We start from the raw sequence: 19614 nt of genomic DNA on the forward strand, positions 1-19614 counted from the left end.
AAATTAAATAAATAAAAATTTAAAACCTAATCTGTTTCTAAATCAAGTTTTAGAAGTATATGCAAAAATTATGTTGGTAAATTACTGCAAGAGATAGGAAGAAAGAATTTCAGGATTACACAATTTCAGAGTCTCAACTGTCTAAAAAAACAAAAGGAAGAAGCAGGCAAAACATTTTTCGGCAAAAAATGTCTCTTTGTTGCGATAAGTAATTGATTCTTCATTATCAAATTCATAGATAACCATTCACCCTTTGTTGATAGAGTATTAACCATTTCCATCCTCTTCAGAAACATCAATTAGAATCAACTAGAAAGCAACAGGCTTCTAGACCTCTTGTTTAAGATTTTAAAGCAGTAGAGTAGTATAGTACTTGCTCTCTTTTTGTCAGTCTGGCCCATTTTGGAAGAGTTCCAACCTATTTGCTAGTTTCCTTGAGTTTTATAGTTAGCTCACAGAACCACAGAATTGAAAAAGACTATAATCTTCAGGAATCTGTTTCTTTCCGTAAGAAACCAGGAGTTCCAATTAAGTACTATCTCTTCCCCCCAAAAGGAAAACTTATTATGCTATTTTTACTAAACATGACTATAAAGTAGAAATAACATACAACAGGAAGAATAATTCTCCTCAACCATATCCACCCCCAGAAATACCAAGGTTAACAGTTGGGCACATATTCTTCCAGATTTAAAGAAAATAAAAATGCATACAGATACTACATATGATTTAGCATCAGCATACAAACATAGGCTGTATACAGTAGTAGGTCAAGTGGTATCAAGGGAGAAAGAAGAAAGAAAATAGCAAAGAAAATGCCATCTGCTATCATTCCTTTTTTCGGCAGTAGTAGGGGGCGCAGACAGAGTCTCGCTCTGTCACCCAGGCTGGAGTGCAGTGGCATAAGCATAGCACACTGCAGCCTCAAACTCCTGGGCTCAAGCAATCCTCCCACCTTAGCCTCCTGAGTAGCTGAGATCACAGGTATATGCCACACACACTGATAATTTTTAAATTTTTTGTAGAGACAAGAGTCCTGCCATGTTGTTCAGGCTGATCTTGAACTCCTGAGATCAAGCTATCCTCCCACTTTAGCCTCTGAAGTACTTGGGACTACAGATGCATGCCACTAAGCCTGGCTAATTTTTAAAAATTTTTTTGTGGAAATGGGGCTCTCATTATCTTGCTTAGGTTGGTCTTGAACTCCTGGACTTAAAAGATCTTCCTGCCTCAGTCTCCCAAAGTGCTGGGATTGTAGGTGTGAGACACTGTGCCCAGATCCTTACTTTTATCACAAGTACTGTATCACTTATTTACCAATTAATCTTCCCTGTGAGAATGTAAGCTTTTTATTTATATCCCTAATAGCAGAGATCTGCACACAAAGAAATGAAGATTCTATAAATGTTTGCAGAATATTTCTAATCAATGATTTTCACACATTATAAACTATGATATCCTTTATTTGAGTGAAGTATTACTTAGAAGCCCAATATTACTAAGAGTAAACCATGGCACACTACTTGGCTTAAGCAGCCCAGAGATTCCATTCAGCTCTTCACTTACTCCTCAAACAAATTTGTGCTGTAAATGTACTTACTTCACAGGGGCTCGAGCATAAACCTGAAGCCAGTCGGGAATTTCTGCAGTGTGATATGGATTTGCAGGTACCAGAAGGGACTGATTTCTTTCCGTTTGCTGTGGCTGGTAAGTGACAGGAGGTGGCTGATCATACCGAGGTACACTAAGAAGAAAGAAGTGACATTCTTTAGGCTAAAGGTCCTAAACCTAAACAAGAAATTATAAAAGAACAAATAATACTTAAGCATTTTTCAATGTGCCTTCTGTCCAAACTGACTTACGCCACCTAAAAGATAATGTATTTTTAAGGTATTTCTTTCGGCTGGTACTTAGTCTTTTCAAAAACAGGTTCAAAGGAGGATATAAAAAAGCTGGAACTAAGTTTTAACCTTTATACAGAGACTTACAACTAGAATAGTAAATTCCCACAAGAAATAGTCATCAGCTGGAAATTCATATCAGAAAGGTTGACAGCTTCCAAGAAAGAATGTTGTCTTCGTCCTGTAGGCTGAAAATTTGAGATATGTAGTGAGGCAGCAGTGAGTATTGTGTTTGCAATATCTCTATCAAATGTAGATACCTTTTAAACTTTTACCAACTTAACATATGGGAGTTAGAGTTGATTAGGGCCTATTTTAAGTCACAGAGATTAAAAAAGCAAAGATTATGTTATAGTTAGTTCTAACAGCCTGTGTATGCTGTGGCGAACAGAGATATTATATGGGAAAGTGCTAAGGAAATCACTGAACCACCTGAAGGTTAATAAATAAACTCAAGGAGGCCAGAAGGGTCTTTTTCAGACTGAAAGTGCCCTGCGCCTTCAAACATAAAGATTTATGTGTGTATATGTGACCAGCAAGCATATGAAAAAATGTTAAACATCACTAATTACTAGAGAAATGCAAATCAAAACCACAATGAAATAAACACTATTTCATATCAGTCAGAATGGCTAGTATTAGAAAGTCAAAAAATAACAGATGCTGGTATAGTTGCAAAGAAAAGTGAATGCCTACACTGCTGCTGGGAATACAAATTAGTTCAGCCACAGTGGAAAGCAGTTTTGAGATTTCTCAAAGAACTGAGAACTACCATTCAATCTAGCAGTCCCATTACTGGGAATATACCCAAAGGAATAGAAATCACTCTATCATAAAGACATATGCATGCATATGTTAAATGCAGCACTATTCACAATAGCAAAGAGATGGTATCAACCTAAATGCGCATCACTGGTGGGCTGGATAAATGTGGATAAAGAAAATGTGGTACATACACATCATGGAATGCTACCCAGCCATAAAAAAGAACATCATGTCCTTTGCAGCAACATTGATGAAACTGGAGGCCATTATCCTAGTGAATTAATGCAGGAAGAGAAAACCAAATACCACATGCTAATACGTAGGAACTAAACATTGAGTACACGTGGACACAAAGAAGGGAACAATAAACATTGAGGCCTACTTGCATGTGGAGGATGGGAGAAGGCTGAGAACTGAAAAACTACTATGCTTATTACCTGGGTGATAAAATAATCTGTACCAAATCCCCAAGCCATGCAATTATGAACCTTCACATGTACCCCTGAACTGAAAATAAAAGGGAGAAAAAAAAGAAAATGTGATACACACACACACACACACACACACATACATATAATGGGGAGAAAACGATGTGTAATTAAAAAGGTCACTGTTTACTAAACTGGGATTAAAATAAGGTTAGATTATTCTGTGGCTAACAATTTAAAAAGATCAATGTGCAAATGGCACTGATTTATATCTTTAACTCTTCTTTCTTAAATAAGTTCAAAGGAAAATATTATTTGATAGTACAACTGGGGGTGGGGAAGAATTGGGACTTTGAAGTCAGATATGCCTGGATTTGAACCTCAGCTTTAACACTTACAACCTATGTAAATGTAGGCAAAACTCCTCCACTCTCTAACCCTCAGCCATACTTGTAAGAGTGTAATAATAAATTCATACCACAGGTGGTTGCTCTCAGGATTAAACAACCTAATGTAAATCAAGAATTCTGTATAAGGATTAGCCTAAGATAGACAGCCAGACAGCTATTAATACTACATATGTGAGCTTAAGGGCAGCGTTTATTTTCTCTTTTTCAACTTCTACCAAGTTGCTGAGAGAAGTAAATTAATTAATTATGAAACTGCTTTAAAGGAACTATTAAAATTCTATAATAACATAAGGTTAATGATGATTGTATTAGTCTATTTTCATACTACTATAAAGAAATACCTGAGACTGGGCAATTTATAAAGAAAAGAGGTTTAATTGACCCACAGTGCCACATGGCTAGGAGGCCTCAGGAAACTTACAATCATGGCAGAACGTGAAGGGGATGCAAGACACATCTTACACAGTGGTAGGACAGAGAGAGAGAAAGGAGAACTGCCACGTTTGTAAACCATCAGATCTCGTGAGAACTCATTCACTACCAGGAGATCAACATGGGGGAAACTACCCCCATGATTCATTCACCTCCCACCACATCCCTCCCTTAATACACAGGGATTACAATTTCAGATGAGATTTGGGTGAGACACAGAGCCAAACCATGTCAATGATGAACAGAAAAGTAAGCTCTCAAATCTGGTTATTTGGACCGCAATGATCTCTGCCACCTGATGACCACAAACCATAACCACAAGTTTGATTCTTTCAAAGACAACAACCTCAGTAGTTGAATAAACATTGACTGGGCACCACTACATGGAATCATGGAAAAAAACAGATTTTCAGAGTTGAATTAATCCAAATATGTAAAATAATTAAAGCAACACAATAACAACAAAGCTTATCGTTTTCCAGGTGATAATACGAAAACGTATTTTCATAACTATTTTAGCATGAGATAGTTTAGTATTTATCTAAGAAAATACAAATGTCCACTATAACCAAAAAACTATATTATGTCAGATGACACTAAACAACATTTATCAAAATGGAGATGATGTTTTAATCATTTTTAATCTGGTGGCTCAGCTTTTGAAGCTCAAATGTGGTTAATTTGAAATATTTGCAACTTCATTATTACTAAACTAATGCTAGCTTTTATGTACTTTGAAATCCAGTGTGTATTTACACTTACAGCACATATCAATTTTTATTAATCACATTCAAGTGCTCAACAGCCACATGTGACAACTGGCTACAGTATTAGGCAGCACGGAGCTGAAAGCCTGGCAACAAAGCAGGACTACGGGCCCAATATCAATCAAAATAGCAGAAAGAATTACTGGCTACATTTATTAAACAAATCTGGAATGTTCTGTCCAGTCCCAATTTTCACTTTCTTGCCTAGTAATAGCAAGAAACAGAACATACAACCATGTCTAAAATTGAATAAAAAAAGCAATTCAATAGTATATTCTGACTTAGGAGGTATGTCTGTATTATTTGTAGAAATTTAAGTGTAAGAAGACAGGTGCTTTAATTAATTTAATTTCTGGATACCTATAATAAAACATTCTAGTATATTATAGCAGAATCCAATCATAAGAACAATGATCCTATTTTTAAGGTTAAAAAGTATTTTTAACTTATTAAAGTCATTTATTACTAAATGTAAGTCCAAAGAAAAAATGTAAATTTCGAAATGCAAGGCTTTCAAATCTCAAGCTTTAGAATACTTTTCTCTTGGATGAAAATATGAGTCCAAAATCTAAGATTAGACAATCCTGAAACAAAAAGTTGAAAATAAAGTTGATACTCTACCTAGGAGCACAGGGATGCCTATACTGAGCCTTCTTATTTGTGTGATCTACATAATAGGTTCCAAATTCTGATGACTCAACTCGCTCCCATCCCGGAGGAAGGCCTTCTCGCTCAAGAGGATGGCTCCAGTGAGTTGTATTTGTGTTATGATCTATATAGTATTTTCTCCCTCTCATTGTCCAGTCCACAGACCAGCCAGGAGGAAGGGGTAAATCTTCAGAACCATGGTTAGTCAAATTTCCTAAAGATGTAGCAGCAACTCTCCCAATACCTATGGGGAAAAAGAAAATGAAGAGAAGAAACAGAACAATTATTCAATGCAAAAAAATGTGCCATCTAGGAAAGTCACAACATTAACTATCCTGATTGTACTCTCTGTTTAAATTCATGATTATGTTCATTATGATGGTTTTCATAAAACTAGTCAGTATTACCATCATTTAATTATACAAAGGGGGAAGAATTAGACTTTGAAATTAGTGGAGGGTTTTTTGGCTGATGCTTCCATCAACAGGCCATACAAACATTTAACTACAGGTTAAGCATCCCTAATCCAAGAATCTGAAATTTGAAATGCTCCAGTCCGACATGATGCCACAAATGAAAAATTCCACACTTGAACTTATGTGATGAGTCACAGTGAAAATTCGGTCAAAACTTTGTTTTACGCACAAAATTATTTAAAATATTATATAAAATTAACTTCAGGCTATGCATAAAAGGTTTATATGAAACATAAATGAATTTCATGTTCAGATTTGAGATCTCTTCCCCAAGACATCTCATTATGTATATACAAATATTCCAAAATAAAAATTAAAAAATCCAAAATCTGAAACACTGCTGGTCCTGAGCATTTTGGGATAAGGGATAATCAACCTGTAGTAATAAAGCTACTTAAGTAATTAAGTAAGTAAAGCTACGTAAGTAAGTAAAGCTGAAAGAAAAGTGGGAAAAAGAAAACTTTCCAATTCAAGATTTGAAATTTCATTCTAAAAAAAAGCAAAAATGAACTTGTAAAACCATTCCCAGTTTATAAATACTTAAAAGTAATCTGGCTGTGCCCTAGAATTATTAAGTAAGTTTAAGATAGCAGGTTGTAAGGTCAACATACAAAAATCAATGAAATATTTATATATTAACTAGCAACAACTGGAAGGAAAAAGTTACTGAGATAATACCATTTTTAATAGCTCCAAAAAGTCAGATATTTACATATAAATTTAACCAAACATGTGCAGGATCCATATGCTAAAAACTACAAAACACTGATTAAAGAAATATAAAACCTACCATGTTAATGGATTGGAAGATTCAACATAAAGTTAAGATGTCAATTCTCCTGAAATGATTGTTATGTTTAAAGTATAGTAGTCCCTCTTTATCCACAGGGGGATCCATTCCAAGATCCCCAGTAGATGTCTGAAACTGCAGATAGTACCTAACCCTGTGTATGCTATCTTTTTTCTTATACACACATATATATGATGAAGTTTAACTTATAAATTAGGCACAGTAAGAAATTAACAGCAATATAATTGAAAAATTATAAAATAATAAAAATTGGGTGAATGTGATCTCTCTTCCTCTCTCTTAAAATATCTTATTGTACTGTATTCATCTATTTTCAGACTGCAGTTGCAGAGGTAACTGAAACTGTGGAAAGCCAAACCATGGATAAAGGGAGACTACTGTCATTCCAATAAAAATTCCAAGGACTGGCCGGGCGCAGTGGCTCACATCTGTAATCCCAGCACTTTGGAAGGCTGAGGCAGATGATCATGAGGTAAGGAGTTCAAGACCAGCATGGCCAAGATGGTGAAACCCTGTCTCTACTAACAATACAAAAAGTAGCTGGGCACAGTGGCAGGCACCTGTTATCCCAGCTACTCGGGAGCCTGAGGTGAGAGAACTGCTTGAACTCGGGAGGCAGAGGTTACAGTGAGCTGAGATTGGACCACTGCACTCTAGCATGAGTGACAGAGCAAAACTCCGTCTCAAAAAATAATAATAATAGCAATTCCAAGTTTCTGTAGATACAGACAGTTGTTAGACAGACTTTAAAATGTATACTGAAAAGCAAAAGAACTAGAGTAGCCAAAACAATTTTTTTTTAAAAAGGATAAAGTTGAAGGACTCATAATACCTGATTTTTAAGGCTTACTATAAAGCTACAGTAATCAAGACATTGTGGTATTGTCAAAAGAACAGACAAATAGATAAATGGAACCAGAATGCAGAAGCACACCCACCTAGACATGGTCAATTGATTTTTATAAAGGTGAAAGGGCAATAGTGGGGAAAGGTTAGTTTTTCCAACAAATGACGTCGTAACAACTGGACGTCCACATGCAGAAAAACCTAATCACAACCTATACCTCCACCTTTTACACAAATTAACTCGAAATGGATCATATATCTAAATGTAAAACTATAAAGCTTTTATAAGAAAAAAGTAGAATAAATTTTTTTGAGCTTAAAGAGTTTTTTTTTTTTTACCATGATACTGAAAGTTCAACTCATAAAGAAAAAATACTGTTTAAATTGAACTCTGTCAAGATTAAAAACGTTTGTGAAAGACACTAAGAGAAAGAAAATCAAGCTGTAAACTGGGAGAAAAATATTTGTAAATCATGTATTAGCCAAAAAACTGTGACCTAGAATATATGAAGAACTCTCAAAATTCAGCATTAAGAAAACAACCCTGAGCCTGGCACACTGACATAAACCTGTAGTTAAACGTACGTAGGAACCTGAGGTAGGAAGGTTACTTGAGCCCAAGACTTCAGGGCTGTGGCGCACTATCATCACGCCTGGAAAAGCTACTACACTCCCGTCTGTGCAACAGAGTGAAACTCCTTCTCTCAAAACAAAAGCAAAAATAGAAAAGAAAACAACCCAGTTAAAAAAAAAAAAATGGGTAAGAATTTTTAACAGGCACCTCACCAAAGACAACATGTTGATGGTAAAAAGCACATGAAAAAAATGCTCAGGATCACAATTAGCCGTGAGAGAAACGCAAATTAAAACCATAATGAAATGACAATACACATCTATGAAAATAGCCAAAAAACCCAAACAAAACCTGACAATACATGTTCTTATGCGGATACAGAATTGGAATGCCCATACACTGCTGGTGCAAATGCAAAATGCTACAGTCACTCTGGAGAACAGCTTAGCAATTTCTTATAAAGTTAAACATATGCTATTCATATGCTACAGCAATCACATTCCCAAGTATTTACCCTAGAGAAATGAGAAGTCATCTTCATACAAAATCCTACTCATGTATATTTACAATGACTGTATTCATATTTGCCCCAAAGTGGAAACAACACACACGACTTTTGACAGAATGGATAAAGAAACTGTGGTACAACTGTACAGTGAAATCTGAACAAAATGGAACTAATTATCCATATATGCAAGAATCTCAAAGATGAATCTCAGAAGTATCATGCTGAGGGAAAGCAGTCAGTCTCAAGTGGCTACAAATTGTACGAGTCCATTTTTATGAGATTCTTGAAAAGGCAAAACTACTAGGACAGAAAACAGTGATTGCTAGGAACTGGGGGTGACAGACAGGAGTTGACTATAAGAGGACAACATAAGGGAATTTTGGAGGGTGATAGAAATGTTCTATATTCTCATTATGCAGTCATTGCATGAATTTATACGTTATTACATAGAACTGTGTAACCTGAAAAAAAGTTAAATTTACTATATTTTTTACAAGAATAATCTGGCTGTATAATTTTATTCTCACACAAGAATACCAATAGCATATGTATAACAAATCACCCTGAAACTCAGTGGCTTAAAACAAGAAGTATTTATTTGGTTCAATATGGCTGAGCTCAGTAATTATTCTCCTTGATATTTGGTACAAGTTATCTTTAATGTCTCATGACTTGATAAAAGTTATCTCTTGTGTAACTTCCAATACGAAGCCCTAATAATGATCAGACCTCCATTTCTTCTCTGACTTAAGCTGCCTTTTTTTTTTGAGACAGAGTCTCGCTCTGTCACCCAGGCTAGAGTTCAGTGGTGCGATCTCGGCTCCCTGCAACCTCTGCCTTCCAGGTTCAAGCAATTCTCCTGTCTCAGCCTCCTGAATAGTTGGGATTACAAGCACACACTGCCATGCCCAACTAATTTTTGTATTTTTAGTAAAGATGGGGTTTCGCCATATCGGTCAGGCTGGTCTTGATCTCTTGAGCTTGTGATCCACCCGCCTTGGCCTCCCGAAGTGCTGGGGCTACAGGCGTGAGCCACCACGCCCAGCCTTAAGCTGCTATTTTTTTTTTTACTCCTAGTTAACTCTGTTTCAGCTATACTTACCTCCTGGATGCTGTTCTCAAACATGACAGGCACTGGCTGTTCATTCTCCCTAGAACATTCTTCCTTCGGATCCTCTTGGCTCACTCTCACCCTCTTCCAGCCTCTTCTCAAATGTCTCAATGAAGCTTATTCTTCCTATTGCAATCTACATCTCCTGAGATTCTACTTACCGTTTTACTTTTTTAAAAAAAGCACTTTAGCCTTTTAGCTTATTATATAATTTTAGTGTTTATTATCCTACAAGAATCCCACAAGGAAGATTCTTAGGACAGGAATTTTTGTTTTATTCACAGAGCTATCTCCAGACTCTAGAACAGTGTCTACAGAGTAAAGCACATAGGGAGTGTTCAGTAAATAAGCTGCAGTAATAATACAGTGTGTGGTACTTGTGGAGGAGACACATACAGCAGTGAGACAGAAACTGTGTAAGTACCTTCCTTGATTTTTGGACTTATTTTGCCTCTTTCTCTCCCACATTTTACTAGTTCTGAAACGATGATGTTTTTTACAATCAAGAGAATAAATTTGTTAGCCACACTAGGCAGCAAATACAGATGTATTATCATTGCTGCTACATGTTCAAACACAGGCCTGGGAAGACAGTACCTGGTTCATACTATTAGAACTCCTCATTATTTGTAATGGTTGCACCCCAGACAAAATTTTACCATAAATTTGAATTCTTGTCCCTTAATGGTACAACGATACAGCATTTAAATGAAAAGTTAGTGTGTTAACAGAAGACTGTCAGTCAACCCAAGGCCCTAACTGCCAAACTTAGAATATCTCAGAATGGTCAAAATAAGACTGACTGGGTGACCACTGAAGTGTGAAGGAGTACCATGCCAGAGCAAAACATCTATTAGTCAAAAGTTCCCAGCCAACTCTGAAGAGCTTTTAAAATTACAGTTGGCTGGAAACTATGGCAAAATGAAAACATCATGTTTACCTTTAAGGAAAGGCAAATGAAAAAGGCCCCAGTGACAAAAGGTAATTTAGAAGAAACTTTAAAATTAAGGTAAATGCATCAATTCAAACCCAGATTCTAAAGAAGGATATGTAAGTTTATGGATAAATACAGGTTACTGGCAGGTGGTTTAAGAAACTGTACTGAAATACAAAATATAACGCATATGCATAAGGCTAGTCACTGCAGCAACATCTATAGTAGCGAAAGGCTAGAAATCAACCAAATGTCCACTAATAGCAAACTGGATGATAAACTATTACACACACAAAACAGAGTACTATATAGCTGTAAACATGAATAAAGATGATTTCTATGTATTGCCCTGGAGTAAGATTTGGGATGTATTAAGTGAAAAAAAAAACAAGGGCCAGGTACAGTGGCTCACGCCTGTAATCCCAGCACTTTGGGAGGCCAAGAGGGCAGACAACCTGAGGTCGGAGTTCAAGACCAGCCTGACCAACATGAAGAAACCCCATCTCTACTAAAAATACAAAAAATAGCCAGGTGTGGTGGTACATGCCTGTAGTCCCAGCTACTCAGGAAGTTGAGGCAAGAGAATCACTTGAACCTGGGAGGTAGAGGCTGCAGTGAGCCGAGATTGCACCCTTGTATTCCAGCCTGAGCAACAAGAATGAAACTTCATTTCAGAAAAAAAAAAAAAAAAAAAAAAAAAAACTTTATTAGCAGCCAGCCAATAAAGTGGCCCTGGGTCCCAATCATCCCCATCCTCCCGGTATTCACACCCTTGTCTGTGTGACCAATAGTTCATGGCAGAAAGGATGGGGTGTGACTTCTGAGATTAGGATATAAAAGACCGTGCAGCTTCTGTCCTAGTCAAGCATACTTGCTCTCTCATCACTCACTCTGGGGGAAACCAGATACCCTATCATGAGAAGCCCATGAAGTGAGGAATTGTGGCCTCCACGTAGCAAGGAACTGAAGTCCCCTGCTAACAGCCTGTGACTGTACTTAGAAGTGGATCTTTCGGCTGGGCGCAGGGGCTCACACCTGTAATCCCAACACTTTGGGAGGCCAAGGTGGGTAGATTACCTAAGGTCAGGAGTTTGAGACCAGCCTGGCCAACATGGCAAAACCGTGTCTCTACTAAAATTACAAATATTAGCTGGGCATGGCAGGACATGCCTGTAGTCCCAGCTACTTGGGAGGCTGAGGCAGGAGAACACTTGAACCTGGAGGATGGAGGATGCAGTGAGCCAAGATTGTGCCGTTGCACTCCTGCCTGGGTGACAGAGATTCTGTCTCACTCTGCCTCCCCGCAAAAAAAAAGAAATATGGATATTTCAGCCCTGGCGAAACCTTCAGATAACTGCAGCCCCAGCTGATATGTGGACTGCAACTGAGAGATTCTGAGTCAGAATGATCTGGCTAAGCCACTTCCAAAATCCTGACCCACAGGAACTGAAATAACCAATGTTTATTGTTTTATGCCAGTGAGTTTGGGAGTAATGTGTTTTACAGGTAGAGAAACCTAATACTACATATATATGAATGAAAGAGAAGAATATGAATACATATTATATATATTTGCATCTATTTTCATAAGATGTTGCAATGAAATACATAACAAAAATTAATGAAATTGGTATTTACAGGGGGGAAGAAGGAAATGGGGTAGAAGAGGACACGGATAGAACTAATTTTCTAAATGTACTCTGTTTTATAGTTTTGGTTTTGCAACCTTTTAAATATCCTGTGTAACTTCCAAACAAAATTAAATCAAAATTTAGAAAAAGCAATCCCTAAAAAGTAAAAACAAAATGAAGCAAACGAATCTAAGTGTGCATCAAGTAGCCAAAGCATACTACAAAAAAACTGTTCAAAGTGAATTTTATTATTTATTGTTATTTATTTATTTTTGAGACAGGGTTTCACTCTGTCACCCAGGCTGGAGTACAGTGGCATAATGATGGCTCACTGCAGGCTCAACCTCACGGGCTCAAGCAATTCTCCCACTTCAGCCTCCTCAGTAGGTGGGACTACAGGCACACACCACCAAGCCTGGCTAATCCTTTTTAAAATTTTTTTTGTAAAGACAGGGTCTCACTATGTTGCCCAGGCTGCTCTCAAAACTCTTATACTCAAGCATTCCTCCCATTATGGCCTCCCAGTGTGCTGGGATTACAGAAATGCACCCCTGTGTCCAGCCTAAAGAGAATTTCAACACAATAAATTGTACTTCCTGATCAGGAAATATCCTAAATTTAAAAAACAAACTATGGACTGGGTATGCTGGCTCACGCCTGTTATCTCAGCACTTTGGGAGGCTGAGGCAGGCAGATCACAAGGTCAGGAGATCTAGACCATCCTAGCTAACGTGCTGAAACACTGTCTCTATTAAAAATAGAAAACATTAGTGGGGCATGGCGGCACGTGCCTGCAGTGCTAGATATGTGGGAGGCTGAGGCAGGAGAATTGCTTGAACCTGGGAGGCGGAGGTTGCTGTGAACTAAGATTGTGCCACTGCACTCCAGCCTGGGCAACACAGTGAGACTCCATCTCAAATTAAAAAAAAAAAAAAAAAAACTATAAAGAAATCTTGTTTTATTCAGTAATCATATTGTCAATGACAGTATTTTTAAAGCTAGTTATGCTATAGATAAAGCAAATGAATAGTTATGTAATTGTCAACAGGAACCAAGATTTTCAGCATGAGAAAAAAAATAAGAATATAAGGCAAAAAGAAGGTAGCTTAATGTGAATGTACTTCCTGCCACCAAACTGTACACTTAACAATTAAGATGGTAAACTGTTAAGTGTATTTTATAATTAAATGTTTTTTTAAAAAGTAAAAACTTGTAAATCTTAAACTGCAAACAATATGAACTCATAATGAATTTCTATTTCCAGAAAGCAGCAAAACATATTACCTAGACATATCCATCAAAAAGGTCTACATGCATTAACCCACCAAAGATTAATGAGTAAAGGTGTGCGATCCCTGAATACCACTACTCCATCGAAAGGAACCAGGGATCCTTAGATAAATCGTTGAATCCAGCACTGAGGCAGAAAATGCACAATATGAGCCTGAAACATCTAGTCACATTAGAATGCAAAGAGAAATAAAAAGGAACCAACCCTGAAGGGGCTCCTGCCACCAAAGAAGGAACAATGTAAACATCAAAAGGAATTACCACACGAATAATTAAAACATGACTCTTAAAAATCTTAAAATCTACCAGTACATCTTGAAGAAATGGCTTCTGGGTCAGGGAAAATACATGATAAAATGGAACATGAGAAAAATATCAAAACTTTTTTTTGAAATGGAAAAAAAAAAAAAAAAGGCCTGGCGTGGTGGCTTATGCCTGTGATCCCAGTACTTTGAGAGGCCGAGGTGGGTGGATCACCTGACGTCGGCAGTTTGAGGCCAGCCTGGCCAACATAGCGAAACCTCATCTCTACTAAAATATACAAAAATTAGCTGGGTGTGGTGGCAGGCACCTGTGATTCCAGCAACTCAGGAGGCTGAGGCAGGAGAATTGCCTGAACTTGGGTGGCAGAGGTTGCAGTGAGCCAAGACAGCGCCACTGCCCTCCAGCCTGGGTGACAGAGCAAGACTCTGTCTCAAAAAAAAAAAAAAAAAAAATTGAAGAAAAAAAAACAAAACAAAATTGAGGTATAATCTACAAAACATTTTGTACTCCTCAAAACTGTCAGGGTCATAAAAAAACAAAAAACTGAGAAACTAGCATTGGTTAAAGAAGACTAAAAACATAAAATTAAGTGCAATGCAGTACACTCTGGAATGAATCCTAGAACAGAAAATGAACATTAATTTAAAAAAAATAAAACTGATAAAATCCAAATAAAGCTTGGAGTTAAAAAAAAAAAAAATCCATGAGTTCATGGTTACTTTCATAGGCAGCTAGGGTATCAATTTTTATTCTCAAACATCAAACAAAGGAAAAGATATAGTATTTAACTCATCTTTCCTATATGAACAGCAACCAAATCATTGATAAAGTCCTTAATTATAATATCCCAACTAATAAATACAGAAGAAATGACAGAATTCAAGTATCACAATTTGCAACACTTAATGGAATACAAACATACTTTGGAGATATTTAGGTTTGGTTCCAGATCGCTGCAATAAAGTGAATATTGCAATAAAATGAGTTATATGAATTTTGTTGTTTCCCAGTGAATATGATACCTTTACAATATACTGTACTCTATTAATTGTACAATAGCATTATATCTTTTTAAAAAAGTACAGATCTTAATAAAAAAATAATTCACTGCTAAAAAAAAATGCTGACGATTATCTGAGCCTTTAGTCAGTTCACAGCATCTTGTTGCTGGTGGAAGGTGCTGTCTCCATATTGATGGCTGCTGACTGCAGGGTGGTGGTGTTTGAAGGCTGGGGTAGCTGTGGCAATTTCTTAAAGTAAGACAATAATGAAGTTTGCTACATCAATGGACTTTTGCTTTCATGAAAGATTTTTCTGTAGCATATGATGCTATTTGATAGCATTTTACCCACAGTAGCATTTCTTTCAAACTGGCGCCAATCCTCTCAAATTCCTCTGTTACTTTTATCAACTAAATTTAATATCCTAAATTAGTCATTTCAACAATATTTACAGCTTCTTCACCATGAGTATATTCTATTTCAAGAAGCCAGTTTCTTTGCTCATCCATAAGAAGCAACTCCTCATCTGCTCAAGTTTTATCATGAGACAGCAGCAATTCAGTCACATTATCAGGCTCCACTTCTTATTTTAGTTTAGTTTCACATATGAGTGCAATTCCTTGTGGTGCCCCAAAACAATTACAATAGTAATATCAGCAATCACTGATCACAGATCACCATAACAGGCAAAAATGAAAAAAGTCTGAAATATTGCGAGAATTATCAAGATATGACACAAAGACATGAAATGAGCACGTGCTGTCGGAAAAATGACAGCAAAAGACTTGCTTAACACGGGACTGCCACGAACCTTCAATTTGTAAAAAAAAAACACAGTATCTGGGAAACACAATAGAGCAAAGCAAATAAAATGAGGTGTTCCGGTAATAGTGCTAGCCAATGATCATTAATGGCTGGCTGCCAAAAACCAGTAATAGGTGAAAGGCTTATGAAGAACTTCATGATGGATGAATCAAGCTGACATCTGTACCCATGACTGCATCTTAACATCACAGAAAGACATATCAGTCATTATATGTCACTAGAACTTATGCAATAGAATGTATACAACATTATCTATGAAGTATTCTGGCAAAAAGGATGCAAGAACAAAAACAGACTAAAGATCACCCTTGGTCAGTATCCTTTGAAAAGAAAGCTAACATATAATTTTTAAAAAGATAGTGACAATAGAACAGAACGAAACTAACAAGGCTTTTGGTGACAATGATCCAGACTGGGTGCTGTGGCACATGCCTGTAATCCCAGCTCTTTTGGAGGCCAAGGCGGGCGGATGGCTTGAGCTTGGGAGTTTGACCAGCCTGGGCAATATGGTTAAACTCAATCTCTACTAAAAATACAAAAAATACAAAAGAAAACTAATATATAATTTTTTAAAAGATAGTTACAATAGAACAGAACAAAACAAGGCTTTTGGCGGAACTGACCTAAGCTTCTATTAAACTCAAATTGAAGGTTTAATATGTATGGCTTAAGCAACTTCAGTACTTAAAAATATTTAAACAAAAAGAAGCCAATGTATGAAACACATGTACACAGCAAATGACTTTAAGATCACAGGTAGAAACACACGATTACTTTATACTCTGATATGTTCATTATTTTAAAAATGCTCTATAGTCAAAATGAAGAATAGCAATGTAACAATTTTTTAATGTACAGTCAATTCAGTGTATTTATATTGAGTTATTTATAAAAGCCATAATATTTTGGCTAACAGAGCTACCCTCAGGAGACATCTAATAGAAATAAGTTTCAAAATACAGCATTATTAAAAATGAAAGCTTTTCTTTTTTTTTTTTTTTTAGATGGAGTATAGCTTTGTCAGCCAGGCTAGAGTACAGTGGTACAATCTTGGCTCACTACAATCTCCACCTCCTAGGTTCATGCGATTCTCCTGCCTCTGCCTCCCGAATAGCTAGGATTACAGGTGTGTGCCATCATGCCTGGCTAATTTTTGTATTTTTAGTAGAGACGGGGTTTTACCATGTTAGTGAGGCTGGTATTGAACTCTTGACCTCAGGTGATCCGCCCGCCTTGGCCTCCCAAAGTGCTAGGACTACAGGTGTGAGCCACAACACCCAGCCTAAAAATAAAAGCTTTTATAGCAATCAAAAACTCTACAGGTTTAGAGAGCATTAAAGTTTGTGGCAATTTCATCTATTTAGAAAACCCATATTTCCATATATGTACTGAACTTGCCTAAATCTAGAACCACATGTATTTTTACATTTAAACAACATTAGGCACCAAAAACCATATTAGAAGTATAAATTTGCAATTCATATTAGAGGAAGTTCAAAGACCTCTCTGTAAAAACTCTTATTTTTAAAACCTGACAATTTGATAAGGGAGCCATAAGTACCCAAAGTTGCAAATAGGCGCATCAGCTTTACCAACACTACGATAAAACCCCAGTGCCCTGGTGGCACGTGCCTGCAGTCCCAGCTAGTCGGGAGGCTGAGGCAGGACAATCGCTTGAATCCAGAAGGCAGAGGATGCAGTGAATAGAGATTACCCACTGTACTCCAGCCTGGGCAACAGAATGACAGGCTATCCTGCAAAAATAAATAAATAAATAAATAAATAAATAAATAAAACCCAAATGCCCTCTAAAAGGCATGATTCTTAAACTTTTTAGAGGTATCTGTTAATAATTTCAAAACATAAACCAGCTGTATTTTCTGAAAGCCCAATTTTTTTTTTCAAATTATGATTTGGGATAATTTTGTAAAATTTGAGATAAATGTACAGTACAAAATAATGCAAACTACTGGTCTAAAGCATAAAGCATTAAGAGTAATAAAGCAGATCTAGCAGATTAAAAAAAGAAAAACATAAAAATAAAAAAGCTGGGCTGGGCCCAGTGGCACATACCTGTAATCCCAGCACTTTGGAAGGTGAGGTGGGTGGATCACCTGAGGTCAGGAGTTCAAGATCAGCCTGACCAACATGATGAAACCCCATCTCTACTAAATACAAAAAAAAAAAATTAGCCAGGTGTGGTGGTGCATGCCTGTAATCCCAACTACTTGGGAGGCTGAGGCAGGAGAATAGCTTGAACCCGGGAGACAGAGGTTGCAGTGAGCCGAGATTGTGCCATTGCACTCCACCCTGGGCAACAAAGGCAACTCTATTTAAAATGAATAAATAAATAAGGAAATAAGTAGGTAAGTTAGTTAGTTATGTCAAGCTCTAATACATCATTTCTCCAGTCTGAGTTCAGCCAGAAACCTGAAAACTTCAAAAACCAATATATCAAGTAAGTGGGAAAAGTACAAAAGAACACAAAACACTCACTTTTACAAAGGAAATGTGCAAACAGTTATGGATGTGCATTCTATCCCCAGCCCTTTACCTATTTCATAGTCAAAACTGCTCTGGGAGGTAGTACTATTATCACCAATTTACAGATGAGAAAAAAGGTTCAAGTGAATTATTTTACCAGTGGTCACACAAGTGGTATAAGGTGAAATGACAAACCTACTACTAACCATGTAATCTTAGCAACAAAAAATCAACTGTTATTTACTCTTTAAAGAAAAATATGACTTTCACTAGTAAAAGAAAAAGCAAGCCACCAATTAGGAACCAAATCAGTGGGAAAAAATGAGAACTTTGGTTTCTGAGTGACAAGAACAAAATTAGCTTTCCATAATTTCAATTAGTCCTTGAAAGTAACAAACTGCATTCATAATTAATCCTCAAAACAGATTCTATTTGCAAGAATTAACTGCACAAACACCTTCTATTAAGTAAAACATTCATACAGTAAACATATGACTTAGTCAAAGACACAGATAAAGTATTATTTTCTCTATCACGCTTTCAGTAGATGTGCCAAAAAATTTAATCTCAGACAACCAGGCATATTTATGAGATCTACCATTATGGATAAAACTCAAATAGGCTGGTTTCCAAATATTGTAGTGGCTACAGACAATAAAATGGATCTAGAGCTCTAATAAAGTTCCACAGGGTCCATAGTAATGGATACTGCACATCATCAAGATGTTGGTAAAGAGATCTAAGTATTAAGCCCAACCATCTGCTTTCTTTCTCTGCAAAATAATTACAAACAAGGTGGTGTCTCTAAAGATTAGCAACACCGCCTCACCAAAAAAGATTCTGGTTACACAAATATTTACACATTACCAGAATAATTGCAAATCCAGTATTTTTGGGTAAAGCCCATACTTTTCAGTTTGATTTTTGTATCCTGATTACTTTAATCATCTTTAAACGTGTAAAAATGTTTTCAAAAGTTTGTTACTTAAAACTTCACAGAACTACAATTTAAATGCAAAACAAAGGAATTCAATCTGCCTTTAGTATTCCAACTAAAGGCTTCCTGTTAACAGCAGGATTCCTTCCTTTGACACATACAGTAAGTGCGTGACTGGTATGTGGCCAAGAACATTATTTTCTAATCTGAAAGTTCTACAGCTAAACGTAGAACTTTCTAGGCTCTAAAACTTTGACATTATACAACTTGTTTTTGTGCTTCTACTAAATACAATAAAACAAATTTAACCATTGATATAAGGTGTTTCCTGAAAATCTAATAACTAATTGGCAGAAATTACTTCTGCCATTAAGTCACTGCAAAACAAATTTTCCAACCTTTTTATGCTTACGACAATCAAAATTGACTGTGAAAATAAATCTGTCTATAGGACATCCCTACCCTCCTACAAACTTTCTCCTTTCTATTCAAATTCCTTGAGCCCTATTCAGCATAAATCCTAAAAATGTGTTTCAACTTTTCTCAAGGTGAACTCAAAAACTTGTAGCTG

At 36.6% G+C, this 19614-nt stretch overlaps 1 protein-coding gene across 1 annotated transcript in view; it reads right to left on the reverse strand.

Moving 5' to 3' along the window:
- The window catches only part of SAV1 (salvador family WW domain containing protein 1), a 33708-nt gene that overhangs the window by 3671 nt on the left and 10423 nt on the right, over positions 1–19614 (reverse strand). The window contains exons 3-4 of the mRNA XM_017506747.2: positions 5325–5595; positions 1601–1744 (exon numbers count right to left, since the gene is read on the reverse strand). Of these exons, the coding sequence (XP_017362236.1) occupies positions 1601–1744; positions 5325–5595 (415 nt within the window). The remainder of the gene's footprint in view (positions 1–1600; positions 1745–5324; positions 5596–19614) is intronic.

This window comes from Cebus imitator, unplaced genomic scaffold (genome assembly GCF_001604975.1).
Source record: "Cebus imitator isolate Cc_AM_T3 unplaced genomic scaffold, Cebus_imitator-1.0 Scaffold358, whole genome shotgun sequence".
In the NCBI taxonomy this organism is placed as follows: domain Eukaryota; kingdom Metazoa; phylum Chordata; class Mammalia; order Primates; family Cebidae; genus Cebus; species Cebus imitator.